General features: G+C 44.2%; 1 protein-coding gene across 1 annotated transcript in view; it reads left to right on the top strand.

The window, feature by feature from the left end:
* robo1 (roundabout, axon guidance receptor, homolog 1) overlaps positions 1 to 26,203 on the top strand; it is a gene marked incomplete at its 5' end in the record, with an annotated part of 156,036 nt that overhangs the window by 40,240 nt on the left and 89,593 nt on the right. Inside the window, one exon of the mRNA XM_079166405.1 lies at positions 7,116 to 7,442. Coding sequence (XP_079022531.1) covers positions 7,116 to 7,442 — 327 coding nt within the window. The remainder of the gene's footprint in view (positions 1 to 7,115; positions 7,443 to 26,203) is intronic.

Raw genomic sequence — 26,203 nt, 5'->3', positions numbered from 1 at the left:
AGCTACAACTCATCCACAATTGTGTCCCCTGGGTTTCTGTTGAAAATTCATTATTGAATAGTATATCTTCTCGTTGTCATTTTGTCTTTTCACAGTTACTTCTTCTTGTTATGTTGCTTACAATTTATGTGAGAATGCTAAGGATATTTAAAGTGTGAGAGGAAAGCTTTATTCGTATTGCTAATGAATCAAGCACTGTTTAACAATGGGGTTTCCATTCATGGCTTTTATCTATGAGCTTACCAAAAAAAAAAGAGATGAGTTTTCAAAGAAAGACGAAACAAAGATGTCCTTGTTGTCTTCGGTGTACTTCAGGAGGTGTTTCATGAGCATCAGTGCTCCTTCTGTCATACTTGTGATTACGCCTGGTGTCTTTCAAACGTGTCAGGCCCGCTTGGGAAAGCCTGGAGGAGAAGTGGAAATACTGCTCCCATTGTCGAAGCTCCAGATGGGGGCCCCAGAGCAGGATGGACCCCAGCCTCCCAAAGGAGCACTCTGCTGGGGCTGTCTCACCCCCGGCCTGGTCTGCTGGGTGAGAGTCAGGGATGCGTTTCCCAGCTGACACAGACAGTTTTGGGGCTAGTGCTTCAAGGCCAGGAGGGGAGGGGGGGGGGGGGTCTTTGTTGGATCCCATCCTGATGAGCAACAGTGATTATACCACAGCCCCAAAACTTATGTATGTTGGTGACCTATGGCCCTAAGAAGGGAGTGCTGCTTGTTTATGGTAACGTCAGCAGATTCGCCACCTCTGTGTCATATATGACCAATAAGCATCAGGACGATCAAAGGCAACGACTATTTTATTAGTCCTCATTTACAGAACGGCTGAAAACTGAAGCAAGTTTTGTGTTTTACAAGTCACTGATCTACTTTTAACCAACGGTAACTTCTCTGTGTATCACACCTTCCTTTTGTTTACAATTAAATTAACAAATGATTGTATTGTGTTTGGAGCCTTGCAGAGTTACGACAGTCTGTGTTTTTAGTTTCTGATTACTTCCTTAACTTTGTTCAATGTCTTCAACCTTAATCATAACAAAGGCGCTTTGTGTCTTGTTTGCATTACAGTCTGCAGAAGCTATATATCACTCAAATATCAATGGGAGCTTTGTAATCATCTGCGAGTGTGTGGACTTAGTTTCTAAAACAGCAAATACAGATAAACAAGCAAACAGTGTAGTTCTGGGTTGCAGTGTTGTGTGTAAACGCTCAGGTAGTGTGTTTCAGGTTTGCTTTGATTAAACAAAAAAAAAAACGAAAGGACAAATTTGGACGGCAGGTACTATTTTTTTGGAAACTGATATCTGTTCTCAAGTGCTGCTGTGGTATCAGCGAGGTAACCGTACCCCGTTCTGTTTGGTAAGCGGAGACAAAGAGATGAGGAAAGAAAGAGGCCATAAAGATATCCATCATCCCCCTCCGTCACCCCACCTCCGGGTCCCCATACACACTCACACACGGGGCTCTAATCCTGCCTCTTCGGAGTGTAAGTGATAGCCTTGTGTAACATTAAAAACAGGTCTGATCTGATGCAACTGGCAAAGTCATTCACGCAGAGCATTCCAGGGTGGGATCCTGATGTTGAAACGGTAAAAGATTCAGTTTCTCTTTCCTGTTAATCTCATCTGATCAGCAGGAGCGCGGTGCCTTGCCTTTTTCGCTCCGCTTCCGTCTCTCCCTCTGTTTCTCCCTCTTATCTCTGGCCTCTCTCTCCGTTATCTTCTCTAATTCAACAGAAAAGGGTGCCGTTTCTTTTGCTTTCAGTCATTTATTGGCAGGCAGCGGCCCGAGCAGGCGTGGCTCCGGCCTCCGCCTGGCTACCCCGAGGGACACGCCCTCTGCTCTTATCTCTGCCATAAATCCCTCTTAAATCCCCTAATCACAGATTAATGTGACTGTAGATAGGGAGTGCCCTACTGTGCTTGCCCTTCCTTATCGCAGACCCATATTCCATATCTCTGCCATTGCTCAGCTGGACATCTGATATGGGATGTGACGGCTCAGGCTAAGGCAACACCTCCCGATTTCAGCATCGGCCTTTTTGAGATTCTGTTACCTTGAGAAGCTTTATGGAGGCAATGAAACTTTACCACACATATAAACACATGCAATCCGAGGCTGGGATCGTTTGATCCGTAGCGAGAATTGGACTGAATGACCCAGCATTGTTAAGTGTGGTGTATCATTCAAGGAAGTAGACACATTAGCCCGTCTCCCTATACCTCAGGGGACCTCAGTGACAACAGATCTAAATTGCCTCACTGTCCCTCTCCCCTGTGAGTTCTCCGGGGTAAAGGGCAGGTGCCTGGCTCCTTTCCTCCACCTCACACTCTGCCAAGGAAAAGAGCTGTGAGAGACAGAGGCACATTGGCTTTTCATGCTAGGGAAATCATTGGACCCGAACTTATTACTTCTGCTCGGCGGTGTTTTTTGTCTGTTTTGTTGGCCTGCCTTCCTCTATCATCTTTATGCAGAGAGTGATTAGTAATACAAATGCAGCACTCGTGATGTCGCCTGTGGGGTTACATGAGCTTTTAATTGCAAAGGGCAAACATGCTGTGTTTAAGCAATGACCCTGGCTCTGACAGAGCTGACCCTGTCTAGCTGCTTCTTGTCCCGAGGCTGCTCAGAGTCTAGGTTGTAGTTCCAGGGCCGTCTTTTATGCCTTCAGTCAGAGTAGTTAGATCGATTGCTGCCTCCGAGACAGCGTTATAGAGCCACAAACCAGATTTTATTGCATTTTCGGCTGTTTCTCTGACAGTAAATGTTCTCAGTGAAATTCTTCCCATGCTAACTGTTGCATTATGTGATTATACACAATCAATACTGCAGCTCTTGTCATAGCTATAGTGTATAAGCGCTACACTGCAGACTGATGTCATTGTTAACAGTGACAAACGACAGAACAGCCGGTTGAATGGTCCAGCACGGGTTGAATGTGCAGTGTAGATATCTTATCCTCGTTCCCTGTCTCCTTGCGCTGCATTTTTATAAACTACGATAACGTCTACAGTTACATATCTCCTGCCTGTGTCCAGGCTCTCTCTCACTCCTCTACCTCTCCTTGCAGTTCTCATTAAAGTTTGCTGTCTGTAAAATGTTCGGACATTTTTGTAAACTGATGTTGATAACTTTTATGAATTATACAATTAAATGAATTTTTTTTTATGTCACCTGATTTTAGTATGATGTCTTTCAGTGCCCCCAAATCTGATAGTTTACCCGCTGAGGTCCAGTGCAGTATGAGTGCCCTGCTCAGTGCACCCCATAATGATCTATTGGCATGATCAGTAGCAGTCCATCTCTTATGCATAATATTTCATTGTCAGATAGAGGAAGCAGGCTTATCTCGTGGAATATAGATCCTCAGTAAATCGACCCATGTTGTAGGATGAAAATCAAGTTTAGCCCCAAGACACGGATGAATCGATATGTAGCTGGTAGCCATAACGTTAATATGCAATGTATGCCGGGTGATCTAATGGGCAGCCAAGTGACCTTGGCTTCTTGACAACCACCGCAAATCCCGCGATCATGCCCTGTCTATCAACGATTGGACTGGGGAAAGAGCCTGGTTTCAGAGTGTGCAAATACCCCGGAGGTCTTCATGCATCTTAGGATGCATACAGACACTGTGTGAACACATGGGTCAGTGTCTGGGTCTGGACCCTTGTGGTGGCTGTGCGAATGGGTCTGAGGCTGTTCAATTCTGTGTGCTTGTTGTTGCTTTTGGGCTCTCATGGTTTGCTGTTCATTACCGAGATTGCTTTTATCATTGAGAGAAAAGTCTCAGAGAGTCAAAGTTTTTTTTTAATCACCTCCACAGCATGCAAAGGCTCCCTCAAGCATAGTTTAACTTTGTGTGTGTGTGTGTGTGTGTGTGTGTGTGTGTGTGTGTGTGTGTGTGTGTGTGTGTGTGTGTGAATAATTGAGAAAAAAGACTCACTCTAGCAAGTGAGAGGGTTAAGGGAGAAGGAGAATCTTGCCTCAGGCACCAATCGATCAGATCCTTGCAGTAGAAGTCCCAGCTTCCCCTCGGTGAAGCTGTGTATTACATTAGCTCATCTCAAATTTTCTGTCTGGAAGCGAGGAAGGGGGGAGGAGAGGGGGATAGAGAGTAGGAGTGAGGGCGGTTGAAAGCAGCAGAGGAGAAGGAAGGGCAGCGCTTTGAAATAAAGGGAGGGGAAGCGAGAAAGAGACGCCGAACAGCTCGGCTCAGTTGCGAAGTGTGCACTCTGCTCCTCCCGTGTTTCTGATTTGGTCTTCAAAACGTGCTGTAGGGAAGGAGTGAAGTTAGCTGGTTGGCCATCTTCTGAAAGCATGCACCTGTAGAGGGGGATATGCGAGCGTCTTCCTTTACGCCGCCTGTGTCTCTTTCCCCCGGTGAGGGGTAATGGAGCTGAAGAAACTGGGGTCACTCAAAGTGTCTATGGGGATCAGCACAGCACAAATGCACACACACACACAGACACATGCACACAATGAATTCAATCAGGAACAAGGGAAGCATAATAGCATTGTGTAACTGATACATTCTCGCACCCACTCACAGCTCAAAACACACACTCACACTCAGGAATCCCACACTTATTAGAGCTCAATATGAACTGCTGAATGTGTGTACACCTGCTTTTTCTTACCGGCTTCCCCGTAACAGGATACTGTAAGTTTATTGTATTCTCAGTCTGCGCCTTAATCATGCAGATCCGCTGTAATCATCTACAGTAAACAGCCGCTGATCAAACACAGCGCTCCCTGCTGCACAGCTCTCCTCACAGTGGGCCACATCTAAATAGTTAATGGTTCCCCCATAAAACCCCAAACTTCAGACCATTTTAAATTAGAGAGGAGCTCTCTAAATCAGGAAGGGAACGGGCTGAGTAGATAGTGGCGGAGCCCTTCAAAGTCCTCTTTAATAAAACATATTAGTCTGGTGAAGGGCGGTGGTAGCGGTGCAGTCTCTGTGGTGGTGGGCCTGTGTATGGTAGCATAGCGAGGAGTGTTAGCTCAGCTCTGCGCGCCAGTATGCTGCCGTACCAAAGGGCTGCGCCTCGTTAACATAATATGGTCTGTAGGTTCAAAAGCTTGTGACGGGAGCACGTTACAAATAGAGGTTAATTATCGCCTGGTAGCGGTTCAGGCCACTCCAATAGCCAGGAAGCACAGACGTGTATTTTTTATAAACTTTACATTCCCGCTAAAGGCTTGATATGCCGCTCTCTCTAATTCACCATCTGTTTCTGTCTGTCTCCCAGAAATGCTTTAATCTCTGCGGTTTTTCCTAATATCTATACAATGACAGGCAGAAATACTGGGTTTTCTTATTTGATATGTTGCCACTAAATATTTAATCACCAACTCATTGGCTTTGGTATAATTGCTCCAAATAGTTGTTACTGGCACATTCTTTAAAGAAAATCCTTTGCGCTGCATCTGTAATATTCCATAATCATAAGCGCAGCATCTCGTTCATTATTTTTGAGTGGCTCATTAGCTATTTTCATATTTATTTCCCCCCACCATTATTGCAGTCATACACAACCACTGCAGTTAGTTGTAGAAAAGGTGTGTGCAGGATATAGACACAAAAGTCTCTCCCAAAGAAGTAGACTACAACAAGTCTCAAAGGAAAACACAGTGTGTGCATGAGATGTGTGTAAAAACAAGTGTAGAAGATGCATGCCCAAAGTTAAAGAAAAAGAAAAAGAAAAAAGTCTTCGCTGTCATAAACTGTAGTCGAGGAATTACTTGATCATGATGTCCTTCATTGGGGTATTGGATTAATTATATTCCATTGACCACACCACACATTTGAAGTGATTAATCTTTCCACGGAGCTGTCGCTGATTATGCTGACTTTAGCAAAAATGTACGGCGACCATGAGAAGATGCCTTCTCAGCACCAGGTTTGTAGGATGGCGGGGGATGGGTGGAGGGCACAGAAATGAGGCAGTGTGGCAGGTTCACGGGATGCTGGGTAAATTAATTGCAGGCCTGTGCCTCCAATTAGACCAGACTCTTTTTAATTGGTCCTGAATGAGCTCCAAAGGCCTACGCTGGGAGATATAGCAAGTGGGGGGAGACTCTCTCTCTCTCACCCTCACACAGACACACACACACACACACACACACACACACACACACACACACACATACTATTGTGTGTAGGCACACAATGCATTCACAGCCATCAAGTCCCACCCTTCAGGAATTAACAACAGGAAGCTAATTTGCATGTAAAGCAGGTTTGATAGCCACAGCTGACTGGTCGGAGAGCATTAGTAATGGCCTGAGATAGCACTGGGGTGTTAACCCCTTTGGCACTGCTGTTGGCACTCTTTCTTCAAGAGAGTAATCTCTACTCCAGCTCCTTTCTTTGTCCCCTAAGATATGCACTGCATCCATATCTTATCATTTATCTTTTAATTTCCTTTTACCTTACAGGTGTGTCATATTCCTGTTTACTGTTGCCTCCTTTTTTTCTTCTTTGCTCTTTGATCTGAGAAATGGCAGTCATAGCTGGAGCAGTGCTAAGCTTCACTAGAGGAGCTGTTACTGTAATTAAAGGGTTACTTCTCTCACAGAATGGTAGTTTATTTGGTCTCCACTACTAGCATTCAGCAGTACCTGTTATTGGACCTTAAATAATATGTTCCACTTCTTTTAATTACATTGTCTTTATGTAAATAGGTTTTACATATTGTTTATCAGTCTATTTTGTGGAGAAGTAAAGAAGCATACATACTTGTGGAAAGTCAATATCCATTCTAGTACGTTGCTCATCCAAACATGTTGAGAAAACACAAAAAAGAGTTACACTCTCACCCAAGAGTCGATAATTAGAGCATAAACATGATTATAGGTTGAACTCTTTAAGAATTGAATGGAAGACTAACCCTGCATGGTTAAAACATTTCTGCTAGGTATTTCAAAGGATGCCTGCTATGTTAATATATCCAGAGGAAGGTATAGCTGCCTTTAAAACTGTCCTATAGAGTCCACGACAACAGGCCTGTAGGTCCTATGTTACATATTTTATATGGAGGACTATGGAATACATTCAAAGGTGTAAATCCTCCCAGATGTAAACTTTCATATTTGCCATTTCTTCTTAGGATCCCGTCTGCGCCAGGAGGACTCCGCACCCCGGATAGTGGAGCACCCGTCTGACCTGATTGTTTCCAAGGGGGAGCCCGCCACTCTCAACTGTAAAGCGGAGGGGCGGCCGACCCCGACAGTGGAGTGGTACAAGGATGGAGAGCGGGTGGAAACGGACAGGGACAATCCCCGTTCTCAGCGCATGCTGCTACCAAGTGGCTCCCTCTTCTTTCTACGCATCGTCCACGGACGACGGAGCAAACCGGACGAAGGTTCCTATGTCTGTGTTGCCCGCAACTACCTGGGAGAGGCAGTGAGCCACAACGCCTCGCTGGAAGTAGCCAGTAAGTGCACCACGTCCTCTTATTTCTTCTTCGGCCTTACCGTGGGTGTGAATGGAAGAGTTTGGGTTTAGATGCAGCTGAATAGCAGGCTCCAGTTTCCTTCAGTGTTTCTGTGCTCAATGTGTTCATTGAGTTGGATAATCTCTTAGGAGATGGGCAGGATGTGTTTGGCCCAGCGGTCTCCGTAGGCCTGCGGAGTCTTGGGGGAGAATTGGCCCGCCTGATCATTCCAGGGTGAGTGCTTCACTAAAGGGCCCATGGTAGGTGGTCAGGAGCTACAATGGGAACAAAGCCCTTTCTGTTTTTGGCCCTGCTTTTTGCTTTTTGTCAGAGAGATAGATATGAGGTTTTATATCGAAAGGAATGCAATCATTGCATCTGTGTTTTGTCATCTTTTAATGAGGAGCTTTCCCACTCATTTCATTGAAGTATCAGCTATTCCCTTTATTGTCTGCCACACTCATGCAACAACAGGCTAGCTTTGATGTAAAGTGGATTTAAGCATCTCTAGTGTCAACAAGCAGCCTTGGAGACATATTAGCTAGGAGTATATTTGGCAGTCAGCGGGTATGCGATGAGGGAAGAGAGAATAACCTTTCCAAACCATTTAGTCTTTCTGTGAGTGGTGACCTGTGTTGACAAATTTGTTCCCATGATTCTTTAAAGGCTGCTGTCGTTGGTGAGGTCAGCTCTTCATATATATTATCTCTTTGCTCTCTTGACTGGCTGAGAGTGAAGGCTGAGGAGGAGAGCTCAGATATCAGCCGCCCCACAAGCATGCCCAGAGTCTGTCACCAACCCGCTCACTGTAATCAGATCAAGATGGGGATTGAAAGAATTGTGTGTGTGTGTGTGTGTGTGTGTGTGTGTGTGTTTGAATATGGAGTATTTGGGGGGTTGTTGGGCTGGGCATGGGCTCCTGGCTGTTTGAGGGTAATGGTCTTGGGTATGAGGTGTTCTTCAGATAGAGTAGCGCTGCTTGCTGTGTATTTTTATTTAAGATGTATGGAAGGTCCAGAGGCCACAAACTGCTCTGCTCTGAATGCCTTTTTCGATATTTTCCATCCTCAATGTTAGCTAAGTGAAATGTTCAGTGAGAAGCATTAGATTAGAGACCATTACAGGTTTTCCAATAATAATATGGATTTTTTCTTTATGATGTATTCCATGAGCTCAGCTGTTGGATTGAGAGTAGAAGTCTCCTTCCAGGTGTCCTCATACATCCTTCAATATCTAATGCCAGCCAAACTTCTCAAAATACCAATTACAATTTGGCACATTTTAACTGTAATTATCCAAACTACCTTAGAGGCGAAGTAAATATGAAATAGGAATATAAGAAAATTACAAGATAACTCTCCACAGTACATGATAACCGCCTAGCAGTACATGATATACAGTGTTTATTTCAAAGGTGGGTTTCTCAAGTAGAAAAACGAGACACTTGGCAGAACTCGTGAGGACCAGAGCACAGAGTACCATTGGCTCGGTCTCAGGTTTGGGCTGCCCATTCTGTATAAGGTTCAAACAGACCCATAATGACAAGCCACTGTGCTCCAGCGCTCTCTCTCCTTCTCGCTTAGTTGGTGTCTCTCACTCCCGTCTCTGCAGCTCATGCCTAACTACATATAATTATGTTGTCGGAGCAACCGGGATAGAACCCTGCCAAAGAAAAAAGGCCAGAAACTCAGGAGTTGTCTTTGCAAGGCTTCATTTAAACTCCAGAGTGAAGAAACTACGAGACATAAATCTGGTTCATGAAGGACATATTAGAAAGTTTTAGAGCCTTTCGGATGCTATGTTGTCGTTAAGGATGCTTGTCATACCTTAACTGTTGTGAGTTGAACATTGTAGACATTCTTTTCTTTTTTACTCAGACTCCGTGTAAGTTGAGGGAACAACCTTGCTTTTAATTTCCAATGAAACTCCTAAGAAGGAAGTCGTGGTTTGAATTGTGTTTACTTTGCCTAGTCCTCCGCCTCTAACGTTTTCACTTTAAAAGCTAAAAACACAACTTTTTGTAGATGTTATTCTAAGAGCCTGGCTTTTACAGTTTCCCTTACTCAACAGCGATTGTTAACATAATCCAAGTTTCAACAAGTCCTGTTTTGCCAGGCTAGGAGAGCAAACCCAGTTTGTTTGGTTTATCATTAACCACATGTACAGTACAGCCGACAATCTCTCCATCTCAGCCTCTTTACCCAAAGCCTGGGCTAATGAATTTACTATGAATCCTGTTTAATTTGTGTATTCAAACAGGCTTGAAATAGGATTATTTTGTTGTATTAGAAATATCAACATCAAATAATGAACTTCCTTTGTGCTCAACGACTTCCAGCTGATAAAGAACTAAAAACAGAATGGCCACATTGAAATTGTTAAAAAATATTTTTTAAACATTTGGATTATGTTTCCATAACCTGTGCATCTTTAAATACCATTCATGTTTTTCCCCAAAACCAAAAACCTGTGAGAGAATGTAATGGACAATGCACTCACTCTTATTTTGTAATCCCTGACACAATACAATATGTGCGCAGACTACTGTAAACGGTGACTTGTCACTGTCATCTCCTTTACCCAGCATTGTGGAGGAGGCCCCTGAGAAGCTCTCTGAATAGCTTGTTTCCCTTTTCCTGGATGCGGAGATAGTAAAGTGAGGTAATGGACGGCCCAGTGTTCCACTTGAGCAGGCGATAACCTCATGGCCTGCTGTCTAGTGGCCTGGCTGACGGCACTGTGCTGACCACACATGTTTGGCTGTGGGCCTTGACTCCACACACAGACTCCTCTCTACACAGGCAGAGTTTACTTTTTACAGCCACTAACAACAGAAGCGAAAAGGGGTGTTTACTTGAATTTGACCCATTGCATATAACTCCAGTCAGCCAAGTTTATCTCTGAATCCCATTGATCTTGATGCTCACGTGAAATCTCCGTCAACATGTGCAGCCAGCTGGCTTCCCCGACCCTCTGGTTAGTGGGGGGAGGTCGGGGCTCCGGATGTGTTGAGGGAGGCAGGGTTCATCCTGACAGATTTGGGGTCATCTGCAGAGCGGAGGACAGTTGGCTGGCATGCGACAGTCTAAAAGCAGCTTGGCCACCACCCGCTGATCTGAGGACACGCCTGTCCCTCTCGCTGGAAAAGTGGCTCTCAAAGAATCGCATCTTAATATTCATCTGACCCCCCCCCCCCAAAAAAATAAAATAAAACTAGACCCATGCTCTTGACACATGGCATCTGACTTTTATTTTAACCTGCCCTCACCTAATTCTCCTCTTTACTCCTCGTTATTTCTCCACTGCTACCCACTGAAATGGAACAAGCCCCATGACTGAAAGTGCTTCTTTCACTACCTGGTGCCACAGTAATTATTTATTTGTCGTGGTGCTTGCCTTTCATTAACTTATTACAAGAGTGGCAATAGTGCATCAGCTCTCTGTTTTTTTAATTCATGGACTTGCTCGTAGTCTCTCCCTCTGTTTTTTTTGTCATTTTGGGTACCATGTGGACTCCTTTTCACCTCCTTATTCTGCTCGGCAATATCCAGTAATAAAAAGAGACTATGAGAAAAAGCGAGCGAGCTAGAGACAAAGAAATGACGAAGGAGAAGGAGAGAGAGCAAGAGCAGAAGGAGAACAAATCAGGACTGCTAACCCCAGCAGAAGCAGCAGTGAGTGTGCTGGCAAGCTGCCAGGAGACTGAAGGCAGAGTGTGTTACAGCTCCGTGGCAGTTATTTGTCTCAGGGAGGTTCAGAGCAAATTGGTGCAAACGGCACAGCCAGGGTCTGCTTCATGAGTCAACAGGCAGCTGAGGCGTGGGCTCCACACCACAGACTCTCCTTGGCCTCAACTCCAATCTGTTTTATGTTGGAATGCAGACCCCTTCCACAATCTCGAAGCCCAGTGGTGTGTGTGTGTGTGTGTGTGTGTGTGTGTGTGTGTGTGTGTGTGTGTCAAAGCTGAACTATGCCTTGCTATGAAACTGTTTCATACCAGTGTAAAAAGTTTTGCATGTTGGCTTCAGTTGGCTGTACATGCATTTGATAAATGATGGTTCATTTTTTCGTGTATCTTCCTCTGAATAGTTGCTGCGTGTGTTCTGTTGTGTATGGCTATTTAATGCTGTTAGTGCTGCAGGGAAGATATTTTCCACACATTTGAATTAGTCTTCCATCAATCCATATATGCAGAGAGCTATTTTTATCATGCATGTTGCGTGTGGTCTGTTGAACCTAGTATATTTCGCACTTTGGGGTGTTTGCATAAAATCATGCAATTAAACCTGCAGCATCTATTTGCTGTTTGGTCGATACCTAAATGCCATTTTCAGTGAATCATTTCTGCGATACAAAACAAAAGGTGGCATTACGAAAAAATGTGTGGTGCCTCTGATGGCACGCTGCACTCCGTGACCAGAATACGGGCCTTAAAACTTGGACCATGTTCAAGTGCGTGAGACACGTCCTGGCAGATATTGACTGACATAATGCAGTGACAGCAGCCCGCAGTGAAGAGAAAGAAGATGCTTGTGTCTCTTTCAGTCATGTAAAAATGTGTCAAATGTCACACTGACTTGGGGATTTTTTAGCACGGTATGCACAAACACACAAGCACAACCTTGCCCACGCGTCGCCCTCCCCGACCAACACTAATACTGCTGGCGAGATGCGAGGCCAAGGGCTCAAAACGCTCACCATGGGAAAGAGTGCAGTGTAGCGGATAAGAGCCAGAGCAGGGAAGCACGGCAGCTTTTTGACAGGGTTTTAGCTGCTTTGTGTTGTTTTACAGCAAACACTGGCAGCAAGCCGAAACAGAACACACATCCCGCAGAGTGAGAGAAAGTAGTATGAATGGATTGGTTTATATCAGAATGAAGAACAAGATTGGGTGAGGCAAGACCTGCTGCATTTGGGGAGTGCGTGAGTTTTGTGTGTGTGTGTGTGTGTTTGATTCCATCAATCTGTCAGTGTGTCTACACTCTGGTGAACAATGTCTAGCAGAGTGCTGTGTGAAGGAGTCTGTACATGAGCTAAAGGGGCAGGTGTACAGATGTGGGTAAAGGAGCCTGCCCAAAGTCCCATCAATCACTCTATGCTCCACCCGTCTCTGACAGCCCACTGGGCCAGGGGAGACGTGGGAGGCATGGCCTCCAAAAGTACACCAGAGCCCCTGTCATCCCTCCTTCTGTCTCTTGTCTTCCTACAGAAGACACAGGATGAAGACAACACTGGGCACAGTTTGAGGTTTTCAGACAAGGAGAATCCAAAATTAACAGAGCGAGAGATAATCTGATTCCCGGTGATACCCAACTCCGAATCTCATCATCGGCATTATCAGATTGTCACGGGTGGAATTTAGGAGGAAATTGCGCCACAAAGTGATAAACACAGCATTGGAGAACGAGGTTTTAAACGCAATTTAAAATACTTATTCAGAAAGCGTAGCTTGTGTTAGTCCCTTCAGTGGAAGTGATATTTCCCTGTTTGATCTCCCTCTTTACAAAGATAAAGGGTGAAATGCATTGGATATGCTAAACACAGCTGTTTCACACTGACACCCTCTTTGTTCTTGCCTTTTCGGATTTCCTCTCGGTGTGCATTCATGTAGTAAATGGCGTGTCTCCGTTAACGAGGAAGGGAATGCTGACTTATGGAGTCCACTTAAAGCCCTCTCCTCTGTTTCTGTGGAGGTTTTTGCAATCCGTCTATTTACACACATTGACATTGCCCAGATATCTCGCGATGTCTTCGAAAAAGCAGAGCTACTACGCAGCTTTCTGCCTGGGTGTCTGGACACTTCCCTAAACTCGTGTGCGTCAGAGCTTTTTTTTCTTCTTTTTTCTTCTGGTCGCCACAGTGACTGCTTATTCATCTCTATGTAATCCTTGCCTCTGGCTATAGCTCAGAACAGGATCATGGATAGGACGGGTGCAGGCTCCCAGGATAGTGAAGTATGATATTAATACTATGAAGTGCTAGTCTAGGGCAGATAAGATACAGTATGCAAGCCCTTGAGTCCAGCGGTCCTGTACTTTCACTACCACTGATAGCACCCGAGTACCATCACTTCCTCCCCTCTTAAAAACCATCTGTGTTTGTGCGTGTGCATGTTTGAGTGTGCAGTAAGTGTGTTGTTTTTTATTAACATGTTTCCATATTTGTCTGAGGCGTGTCTCTGGTTTTGCTCCTGATGTGATAAATGCTCTTGGTGGTAAGCTGTGTGTCAGTGCTTGTGAGAACCAGATGAATGTATGCTGCTGACTCTAATCTCCACTTCTTCTGCGGAGACCTGGGTATTACTCTTGTTGTGAGGTGTAATCTCCTCTTGGTCTGAGCCTCTCCTATGGCCCGAGAGGCTGTGCGTTTATGTGTGTGTGTGAGGTTTGTGGGTGTGTACGTGCGCGCTTGCATTCTGGTGTCTGGTCATATGACGAGGTGTTCTGCTCTGCGGACATGCTCTAGTTATTAAACCTGGGTTAAGCCCTCACTTGAAACCTTCTATCATGCTCCTCGATCCGAGACGATGGAGTTAGGCAGGATTAAGGGGTTTGGAGACTGGAACTTCAGGGATTTTCAGACAGCATTCTGGCAAAGTTAGAAAAAATGTGCACAAGGGGCACATATTTTGGCAAAGTTTGAAAAACAATTTGCTCAAGGGACAGACTCAGTCCACTTATGGTGAACCTGCGTGGACCTTGTGATGGCCTGTTTTTTTCTTTTCCTTCCTTGTCTTCACTGTTTACTCCCAGGAGACAGACCACCAATTGGCCACCTATTGATAGTTTTTCAGCTATGCTCTAACTCTCAGCAGAGTGCACACATCTAGCTGTGAAATAAAGCACAGCAATGGTACAAAACAAGAGCAGTGAAATGTCAGGCACGTACTTGACAAGCTCGCTCCAAAACACTGAGTTTCAGTTGCTTTCGCTAAAGTGAAACAAAGCAGTTTAGGGCACACTGTGAACATAGGAGTCGACATACAGCACCTCTTTATGAAAAATACAGTAACAATCGCATACTAGGTTCTGGATATTCATTGAAAATTAACTTTGGCATGATTCGTGTCATTATGTGTTTTATCCCTGACATGAAAAGTCATTTGTAGATTTGTTGGGTTTGTGGAGGTGTTTTAGTTGCTTAACAGTATCCATAGGAAGACAGGCTGATTCTGCTCAGGTTCCATGAACTGATAACACGGGAAACAGAGTCTGTGACACATGTGCTATCGCAGCCTTTATCTGATATCGTTCCTCTGCAACATGCTATCTCATGTTTTCCTCTTCTTTCTGTTTCTATTTCTCCCCCTTCCCCACTGTGTTGCTTTCCCTCCCTCTGTCTCCTGTGAAGAGAAAAATATTGAAGCAAGACGGGCTTTATTGCCAAGGCCTATGCGAAGGAGGAGGGGGGGGGGGTTGGCATCTGAAATGTTATCAGAGTTGTAGCATTTTGCTGAGCCTAGAGTAAGACAGGAAGGAAGAGCTGGTGAGGTAAGCAGCAGAGCCAAACACTGATAATGATCTGCCCTGTGCTGTCTGACTACAAATGAAATGCAGTCTACTTGCTGCGGATAGCAACATCACTCGGTGGCAAACGCAAACAGGCGATACATGATGACATTCAATTGTCGTCTAATTGTCCTTGGTTGCTGTGGTAGATAATCTGATCATTAAAGCAACAATTGGGAGAGAATGAGTCTCTCCTTGCCGTGTCACAGATACAAGAGCGTGTCCTAAAATAGGTCCTGGTATGAGCGAGAGTTGTTGCTCATTATCACGGTGTAGTTCTTATGCAAATGTTCAGTTTTCCTGACCTCTCTGTAATACCAGCAGTTCATTTTCTAAGCCCCAGATATTCAGCATACGAGGTCTCACGTTACAAATGAAGGGATTGACTCCATTACCACCGTAATGATGCACTAATGACAAAGGGCATGAAAAGAAAGGGATGAACAGAGAAAGCAGCTCATATCTGAAAAAAAAGATTTAGTTTGAAACATCTGTCTCTTCTTATTAACTTAGAGAATGTTGTTTACGCACCCCAGGCTTAACTACATAATTGTCGTCAATGGAGTATATGTAAACATATACAATAGTCTAATTAGGAGCATCGGGAGAAGGGCAGCCTGACTAAGTGATGAATAGAACAGATACACCCTCACCTCTTCTTTGTGCCTGCGTGACCTTTCTGAACAGGGTGTGGCAAGGACACAAAAGGATCACCGTGTAACCATATACTGCAAAGGGTTTGGAAGAAAGACAGACAGGGGGACGTCATGTGTAAAATGAGAGAAGTGGAGAGGATCCATTCAAAATTCAAACAGTAGTCTGTTGCTGTGGGTGAGTTTGAAATAGCTGACATCTGACTCAGTGAGGCCCGGTATTGTATGACCATAGTGCTGCTGTGAGGCTCGGGGGTGACATTTCTTTTCTCCCTTCCAGACCTCTCTCTCTCTTTCTCTCTCTCTCCTTCTCCGCCTTGCACTCGTATCAGATTCTAATCTGTCAGTGGTGCCTCAGCTCCATTTAGCCGATTGGCTCCCTGGGATAGAAAGCCCTTCAGTGACCGGGCGGGATGTATCTTGTCCTTTTCCCAGAGTTCTTCACTTCCCTTTTCAACACGCATTTAACCATTATCCACAATGTTTCACTCTATCTCTTTCTTGTACTTGTAGTGCGGCGCTCACTCATAAGAGACACTGTAAAACTCCCTTGCTCACCAATGTAACTGCTAGCGCCATGGTTGGTCCTCGAGAACCGGTTTAGCTTTCTATGTGAGCATCATGCCGATACTCGTGGTGTAATAGCAGATGATCTCGGGCCTGGCCTTTGCGTCCAGTCTCGTTTTTCCCTGCCAATGGGATTAGTGGAGAGTGCCGACTCTGCAGGTGGAGCCATAAGTTAATTTACCCCACTGTTTGGAGCTATAATAGCTTATTGATTGCCTGACAGAGATGCAAGAAGTAGCATGGAAGGGCACAGAGAGGGGAGAGAATAAGTTAATCATCGCTCAGTGTGTTGCCAGGATTTAATCACATTACCCAAGGTTCACCACTGCCATGTAAATTCACTTTCGACCTCAGAGGAGTTGGAGTGACTGCTCTGGGACAGAGGCGACCCTGCTGATTTCGTGAAACCTTCCCTCAGCTGCGGTCTGGACCCTGCTGGCCTGGTACTCCCTGCCCAGCACCCGCCTTGATCCTGTGGGATGCAAGCTCCCTGCCCAGGGGCCCAGCTTAATTCATGTTAAGCTGCTGGGTTAATTTTAGCTGTGCAACGCAGTGGCGACCTCCATCTGTTATAGTGCTGCTCAGGTTGTCTGAAAAACATCAGCCTGGCCTCCACGACTCAGACCATCCTTTCCAGACAGCTGGTTGGGCCATCACTCATTTCTTCCACCATGATTCTCCAGCCTAAAGTGCTCCTGTGGTGTGTGTACAGTATGATCAGGCAGGTCTGTGTGTGTGTGTGTGTGTGTGTGTGTGTGTGTGTGTGCGTTTGTCCGTGTGTTTCCTAGAGGAACTCTGGCCCATTAGCACTGCCATCATACACACATTCTCACTACAGCTGGTTACCTGGAAACTGCACATGCTGCTTTTATTTGACGAGCGTCCCTCTAGCTGCCAGCACAGATTGTGAGAATCCTCATCTGTTTTAACTGCTACGAGAAAAGCTTCCATTAACACTGTACTCTAAATCAGTAAATGAATTGTGGCAGAGCCTGGTAACTCTGTTTTGCCCAGTGCTTACTCTCACGGTTCTGTGAGGGTATCACATTGGCGGGTGTTTACACGGAACGCAGCAAAACTGGGTTAAGCTATGGTTGGAGTTGGCCCATGCTCCGGCCTGGCTTCCATCAATCAGAACAATGGCACAGAGGTGAAAGAGTGAGAAAATGTAAACACAGAGACAGTAAAATGTTGACCTTGCACCCCATCACACACACACACTGTCACTGGCCTGATGGCCAGATTCCTATCTGGCAACAACAGGAGCAAAACATCTGGCGAAAATGTCCACCTAACCTGAATCTAAACCTCAAACATCAGGCCTCATCACCACCAGGACTCCAGGTACAACATTGAGATTGCTCTCTCGTCGGACAAGCCTTCATGTGCTTCAACATAACTGCACAGAATGTAGTGCTTTGAGATCAGGCGCGCAGAAGGAGAGATGCGAAGGAACGACAAAGACTGGGATAAATTGTTGAGGAGAAAATAGCGGACAAGCTGCCATTAAGCACGGGATGAGAGAGTAGATGGAGGTGGCTCCAGTTGGACGGAGACTCTCTCTTGTCTCTTGAGGGGAAGATAAGGGGACAGGTGGTGTTCTGTTCCCTCAAAGATCTCCGACAGCTGGCAACTCTCTATAAGCACGCTGCCACAGAATGTATGCGTGCGTGTCCCAGAGAGTGTGATGTGCGTGTTTGTGTGACATTTGTTTGTGAGCGTGTGTGTGTGTGTTTATAGCTACATGTGCCTGCATTTGGGGGTTGTTTGAGCACTTGCCAGCCGAGATATCTCTCTAAAGTATGTCTCAACTCTCTTACCCTTTTTTTTTTACTCGTTTCTTTGTTCTTTTTTTCTGTTCACTGGCAGCCCCGTGGCATTGGGCCATTTCATAGCAGTCTGTTCTACCAGAACATTTTTCCTCCTCTATGTTTGGGCTTCATTTTGTTGCCTTAATGTGTGAAAGCCTAGCAGGGTGATCCCTGTTATGACCCAGGTCTGTTGCCTACTTTCCTGCCTTTTTACGTGACTTTGGACTTCTGTTGAACTGTTAAACACTAATGTTGATATTTCTGTTATGACTTCAGGTCTGGCATATTGCATCAAGGACTGTATCGCTTTACAACTGGTATTTGTGTGTTAAGTTTGCTTTCCTCTTGAACTTGATTGCATGACCAATGAACACTTTTCCATGCAAAGCAGATGCCGGGATAACAAATGAGCCAAAACAGAAGGGACTTCAAATTCCTCTGTGTTGGCCTGGCAGTATGCAGTGTTCATGTACTCGGGTTAGTTCAGAGTTCTTTACTGTGTTGGCTTTGGGCTCGTTCCACATACAGCTCTGTGTTTGATCGGGTGGTGTAGTGGTAGCCACTGAGAAGAGCTCGTGTCATCTCAGTGGCAGACTGCTTTTGTTTGCAGAATATAAAAAGAGATGGTACTAAATGGGCCAGAGGCGGTTATTTGCTGTTGGCAAACAGACACTGTCCTCAGCGGTGAAGCACTCAGTTGCCACAGCGGCCTGACAGCTGGCTTTCATCCCTTGGCACTGCAGTGTTTGTTCACAATGCAAGTTGCTGTTAAATGTAATTCATGCTCTTAAACTCTTCATGGCCATCGCGCTCTGGTGGAGGCTCCCAATCTTTATTCTCCCCTCCAGCGCTGCTTTTGGTCAACAGAATGGGAATCCATTTCCCCAAACCGTTATTGATTGATGTCAACTGTTATAAGTGCTGTCTTTTTTCTCTTGGTCTCGCCAATGGTTCCTTTGAAGTTGCTATGATTCCTTTCAGCTTCCCACCTTCAATAGAACAGTTGGCCTGCACCTGATCCATTGATGTTTCAAGCCCCAGAGGTCACCTTGACTAGGATGCCCTCTTTGTGGCGGGGAACCTTTTTTTTTATATGCAAAAATTAATGACAGCGTTTTGAGATGAAAGGACTCTCTTCGCCAGCACCATCTGTATCCACTTCCCACCTTTTTTTCTATATATATCATTCCCTACCTGTCTTCATTATCAGCTATAGCCTCCACTGAATCCCTGTGATGTGAGCATATTCCTGATCTAATCAGTTGTTAAAGTAATTCCATAATGACATTGAATATCCCTTCAGGACCATAATTACACTTACCTTCAGCCCATCAGACACACGTATTTCATCATTTATGCACATTGACTCCACCAAGATTCCTGTTGGCTTATTCTCCCTTAAATGTGCATCTCATCGGGTATTCATTTAGACTGAAGCTCTTTGCAATTAATGATTGTTGAGACCATTATGCAGATCAATATTTCAAATTGCTTTAGGTGGTTCACACACACCCACACCTTTTTATTGAAATTGTGTGTAAAACCGTGTAAAACCTGCCACTGAGACACATTAAGTAGTGTCTTGTCCTGTATTTGAGGCATATGTTCAGTGTCTGTCCTTCTTAAGAAGTTATTTTTCTGAAAGATGGCAGTAATGATAATTCTCAGCAATGGCCGTGGCAAAGCAACGCTGCAAGAACAAATCCTTTGCAATGACTTTGGATCACACACTACTAGACTCTTTTTTAGATTCACTTTGCCACAAAAAGAATTTCTGCTGCGGTACTCTCAAGCTTGAATTGTATCAGAAAATATGGTTTCCTTTCATCCCGCACAAGATTCCTAGTATTTCCCCTTAGGCAAAGCCACATAAAGTCAGCTTTGTCCTCCAGACACACAGATGTTATTATAGCCGTCCTCTATACTATAAATATATTCATTTTGAACATCAACTGTTATTCATCTTGACCATAAAGCTGTAAGGAGTCCTATAACATTCACATTGGTATGTTGGGCGCAAGGGAAATGTCAGAATTTGCTATTTTTTTGTGATATAGATCTTTTTTCTCAGGTCGGTGCACACAAGTATTACAACAGCGTGTCACAGTTCGGATCATAACAAGTGACTGTAACTTTGGAGAGCATGTAAATTCAGTATTCTTTCTCATGTTTATGTGTGAATTTGATACCTAAGGTTCACAGGTCAGATTCTTGTTGTTAAAACAAGCGTGTCTTCTGGCTATATTACACCACACAACAAGCATACATGAGAGGGTGCCAGGATATTCCCAAGAGAGGTGAAAAATCCGGGTCTGGTCAGTTGTAGAGGAGAACTAGGCCAAGTTGTCGGCAGACAGCTTTTTTGTCTCATGTTGTCTGGAAACTGTCACAGGAGAAGAGATCAAGGTGACCATTTTGCCCATTCCAAACAACCCTGAAGCCCACGGCCACTGGCCGCTCATTCCTAAGGGCAGGCCGAGCAGAGCATAAACCCTTAAAGCAGGTTTTAAACAAACAGTCTGGCGAGCAGACTATGTGTGGCTTCTCTGTTCAAATGCCTCTGTCTTTCTCTCTCTCTCTCGCTGGTGCTCTCCAGAGCAGCGCTGTATCCCTGCCTGATTTATCTCTGCAAGGTGAGATAAGACTCTCCCTTCGCCCGTCTGTTAATCCTCTCAGCCACAGATGGAGAATGAGCATCTATTCGGCCCGTAGACAAAAGGTTTGCTGGATGGAGATGGTAGACTACATTAAATACATCCCTGTATTACCATGACTATCTGGGTTTTCTGAGGAACTCGGTGAAGTAATAGGAAAATATTTTATCTTAACAGGTTTCCCATTGGTCATGGGGTTTTCGGGAATATCTTTGAAGAGACAGGGAATGTCGATTTGATGAATTTCCTGGACAGGTCAAGGAGTGTCAAGCCATTTTTCACATGTGTAACATCAATGTATCAGTATTTTCCAATTTTGTTCATATAAGATGGTAATTTGAAGCTGGAACATTTTCTCCTCAGCGAGCCTAGATGTTGCAGAATGACACTTGTTTGTCACAGGATAGAATACAGTTTTTAAGATCATACATGTACAAATTATTCATTCTAATCATGGGAAATCATGTAATATTACATCCAGGCCATAATGGGAACCCCATAATGGGAACCCGGTCACAAGGTGCACAGTGTAGTTCCTTATTGTCAGGCTTTTCCATGCAGTAATCATGGTTCCTCTTAGTCCCATATCTCCAGTTGAAGTGTACTGAGTGCTCATAGTTGCTAAGTACTGTATAGACTATATTCATCAGTCAGCTTTGATGTCAAGTTAAAAGGCTGTTCGGATGCACTCCTGTAGAACTAAGTTAAACAGATGCTCGCGAAGGTTTTCCCTTTTCTCCAAATGATCATGAGTGAGTTTGTGGAACAAAGTGAGACGGATGAGACCCAAGGGAAAATCCTTCAGCGGTGATGTGCGCGGGTGTGGATGTGTGGAAGTGTGGAAGTGTGCATATGTGCGTACTTGTATGTGCACTTTGGGTGTATGGAAAGGCTCCAGATGAAACCGATTTATACCCTCTACATGCCTGTATTCATCAGGGAGCTTCAGCATCACTCCGTCTTGCTGACAGCATCGGACTGTTAATGGCTGACGGATTAGAATGTCTCCAGACTCGACGAAGAGAAGAGGCTCGCACCATCGCCACAGTATGACCCTTGGGTCAGGAATACAGTGAAACATAGATAGTAAACGGCAGTTAACTTGGAAATGTTCTTGGGCTGTATTTTCAACCACCATGATTGCTGCATCGCTGAACTGCCATTGCCCCCAGCTGTACCTTTTCTTACCAATATTATTCCTTTGTTCCCGATCCAAAGAAGTGTCATCACCATATTTGCGCAAATTATAGGGATTGGATAATGAAATTTAGTCCAGGGTGGAATTACACTTTGGGTGATGAGTGAAAGTAGATAGAGGTACAGCTGTAGAGCATAAAGCTAGCTGGATGTCATCAAGGTAATCAAATGAACTGTGCTATCAAGCAGGGTTTTAATGAAATACCTAGTTCAGAAATAGAACACTGCTTTACAAAACTCCTCAGTTATTAATGGAAGCCAGTGCGTGCTGATGAGGACTTAGTCTGTGAAATAATAGGAAACATGACATAGCCAGGTAGGGGATCATTCATTTTCACGTACCTGTGCACCTGTCATGCATGCACACGGATACTGTCAGAGAGAAAGCGATAGGGAAGTTTCATAGACAAAGTACATAGTGTTCAGCAATGGAAATGGAAGCTCTTCAGCCGTATCTCTTTGATGTAGCAGAAAAAAAGCAGGGATAGTGTCCCTGAAGAGCACTTATGTTTAGAATACAGCCCTCCCTCTCAGAGGCCTAGCCGCTATCATTAGTAAAAGTAGGGTTTTTACTGTACAGTAACTACCATTTACATGATAATGCTTCCTGGGCATAGACATCACGAACCCCTCCATGTATTCCACTCTTTATTTTAATAAATAGAGTAGGGTTTTGTTTCAGATTTCCTGTCCTGCAGTCCTCACTGGGCTTTTTTCTGCAGCAGTGTGGTCTCGGTGTTCAGCCTTAGCTGGGCGCTTGCTGTCGACTGGTATCTGTCAGACAGAGTCGGGGGTCCTCGATCTCCCTTTCCCTCGTCTTTGACCTCCCTCCTTGCACCTTTTAATCCTGTCTGTCTCTGTTTATGAACTACATTTTGACAGCCTGTTTGGGGAGAAAGGCGGATCTGTGGGCAAAAGCACCCACTTTTTTTTTTATCTTCCTGATCCCCACTTCTCAGCCAGCAGGGAGAGACACTTTAAGAGCTTAAAATAATCACTTGCTTTTTTTCAGTGAGGGGCTTTCTAATTGAAACTGGACTGACCCCTGAAGGTGACCGTGCCGTCTGGTTTCCATCCAAGCACTTGATTGAAATGGGAAAAGTAGACAGAGATCTGACTCATTCTTATTTATTTATGTTTGGTCGTCCCCTGTTTTGCATGGCCCAGCGGTGGATTAGCACTCTATAGATGGATCCGCAGTGGAGGGGCCCCACTTCCCTGACACTCTCAGGGGGGCTGGAATGTGCAACACACAGCCAGGACTAATGTTATATGGGAGGCGGGTGGTGTGAGCTGTCCACCTCAATACACCTCTTCACTGTGTGGGGGGCTCTGCACGCTGCATTTCTCCGATTCTAAGCCTCACAATGTTTTGTTCTTCTGGCCAAAGTATACACTTTTGAATTTAGTACTGACGAATTGTAGCATGATAGAAATCACAGTGCAGTTTATGCAACATGCAATATGAATCTCACTTTTGACACTGGCCAGAAAACCTGACCTTTTTTCGGCATGTGAAAAAGACCTCTCATAAACAATGTTGACAGCGTGCTTGTGTACCAGGAAGTGCAAGCAGGATGCAGGATCTTTGTAGGTTAAACACATCTGTCATGGCCACAACACTGTGTCCATTTATTCTAGTTTAAATGCTGCATGCAGTCAAACTTTGACTGACAGCTAAATCTACTGGCTTATATTAGAACTAAGCCACTGTGTAATTGAATATTAGTTAAATCCTTGCCATACTACTGAGATTTGACCTACAAAAAACAAATCTGTAATTGGAGTAGTACAGTGCCCCCCTTAGGCATCACAGTTTGCCTTGCGCTATTGTATTCATCCTAATTAAATTTGGTTATCCTACTTTCTTTTCCTCTTTTTTTTTCAGTTGTCATCATAGGTCTTCCTCAAGGAACAGCCGTATAGCTGCATGGGTTTTGGATGTATTTTAAAGATGCTTTGCTTACATTTGAAATGTTTTGACAGTCAACATGACGATACCTTTTAAGTTGGGCTCAATCTGAAAAGTATGCAGAGATCATCTGGCATCATTAATTCCATACCCTTTGAACGTCTCTGTGCGCAGCACACAACTATATATGAATAATATATCAGAGCGGACTTGTAAATTGTTATTTCATAGGGGCTTGGCCTGTCTTATAGCCTACTTTAAAAAAAAAAGATATCCCTTTGCTGCAATAAGGACAAAGCAAGAAGTACTGTTATTGGAGCTGAAGTTAAGTGAAGAAAAAAGGAGAAAATTGGTACCATGTTTTAGAATCTGTGGACAGTTATACTGACTTCTATGCATAATCTAGTCTAAAGCGAGCTTCCTGATTTATGCAGGGGAGTATTTAAACGGCGCCAGGAGGACATCAGCTGAGACGGTAGAGTTGTTTGATAAAACATCTCTAATTAAAATCTGTGTTCGCTTTCCGTTGTTCCTTGTATACATTATCTGTGTTTTACTTAGCTCTCTCAGGAGCAAGATGAATTGCATTAATTAAGCTCCGAATGAACCATTTTTCTGCGTTTAGTGATATTTGTTGCTGTCGATTGCCATTCCTGCTAATTGAAAGGCTTGTTAACTAGGTAACAGCCAAGAGACTTCAAAAACAGCCCAAGCTGTATCTTTCAGTCATTTCTCCACATCACACCGCCATGCAGATGTCTGCTGCAGCTGTTCAGATTTTGTCCTCAGTTGATCTGCGTTGTGGGAGTTGTGAGGTCAGTGGTCTGACCGTCCCTCTGGCAGCAGCTACGGGGTAAAGGAGAGCGTGAAGGAGAGGCAGTGCTATTATTTTAGCCAATAATGGTAATGAGTTTTTTTTTTTTTTCTCAAACGTCTTTAATTTTGTGCCGTTGACTTTTCCCTGTCGATGCTTCTCCCTTTGCAGCCTCACAGTCACCCTCTCACTCCATTCTCCAAACCACTCTGCAGTAAAATTAGAATTCATGATTTTGGGTCGTTGCTTCCTGAATACTGTATACCAGGGATATATAAAACATTCTGGATGCTTCTCTTCAAACCACCACAATATGTGTGCAGTAGGTTAGGAAATGACTTGATTGTAGTTCTGTCTTTTCAAGGCACAATTCTTCCACTGCCATGTTTTACATTTTTAATGCCACAGCATTTGGAAAATGTCAAAGAGGGAGATAGTTTAAATGGCAGAAAATACATTTTTTTAAAGAAATAATGAAAGCAAAGAAACAAACAAACTGAAATGTCCCTCAGCAACCCTTTATAGTAGTTTGGTAGAATCTGGATTTCTGGGGGAAGGGGAAGAAAACAGACATGATGGATGTATGGGGAGACTCATCTTAACACTCTCAGCAGGGGTGCCAGATAATTCGGGCCACTTAGTAACTGCACAGGAAGGAAGGACGTGACTTTTTTTTATTTTCACACAGCCTGTTATTTAAAAAATCCAAATGCCAGATCTCCATCTGTTAGAGCCAAATTACAACAGTGCTGTGCATAATTCCTCTGTATTCAGAGAGATTTTCATTATTTCATTGAATATACATACATGTAGCACAAATTGGGAGTGAAACTTAAACTGATTACAACATCAAATCAACTTTAAGAATGAGAAAACAGCTTTTTTTCCCGAACTGTTGGGTTATTGTCTTTCTGTCTTCATTTTCTCTTTCTGTCTCCGTATCTCTCTGGGCTGTGTCTGTCCAAGCAGTGGTAGATTTGACATTTACCCCTACTGTAGACAAAGAGCACTGGCAGAGTGAATGGGGAATGGAGGGAGTAGCCGGCAACTTGGGGGCACAGGCCAGATGGATTAACTTGAAAGGCATGGCATTGTAAACCAAATTCAAATTAATCCCTTTTTTGTGTCCCTTGATGGAACAATGGTTCTTTCCTGGGCCTCGGAGAGACATTGACGCCGAGGGGAGAGTCAGGCCTTCACCATATCCGACACTCTATTCACATCACTGCTCTCAATTACCTACCACAGAAATAAGGCACTTCGGCAACTCTGGAAAAAATACCTCTCATAATTTACCGTGAGATCGATGAACTGAATATATTTTAATATTAATTTACAAATCGCATCTTATAGTAAATATGCACCTCTGGAAACTGGTTTCATTATCTTCCCAGTATATATATAAAATTGTTCCTGGTCTGACTTGCATCATTAATTCAAACACGGTGTCAGGATTTCCATATAAATAGTTGGCTCTGTCCACTTTTTTTGGGGGCATGTCTGTCTCGTTGTGGCCCTGATAAGCTGACTAACACATAAATGTGAACTCCAAAACCCCCTTTGTAAGACGAAATCCCTGAACCGACCCCCACATCACTTAAAGTTCTGGGTTTTACCACTATTTGACCAGCATTTTGTTGAGTGG

Source organism: Pholis gunnellus (assembly GCF_910591455.1).
Source record: "Pholis gunnellus genome assembly, chromosome: 9".
Classification (NCBI taxonomy): domain Eukaryota; kingdom Metazoa; phylum Chordata; class Actinopteri; order Perciformes; family Pholidae; genus Pholis; species Pholis gunnellus.
Note: the sequence above shows the minus strand (reverse complement) of the source record. Positions and strands in the feature narration are given on the sequence as shown.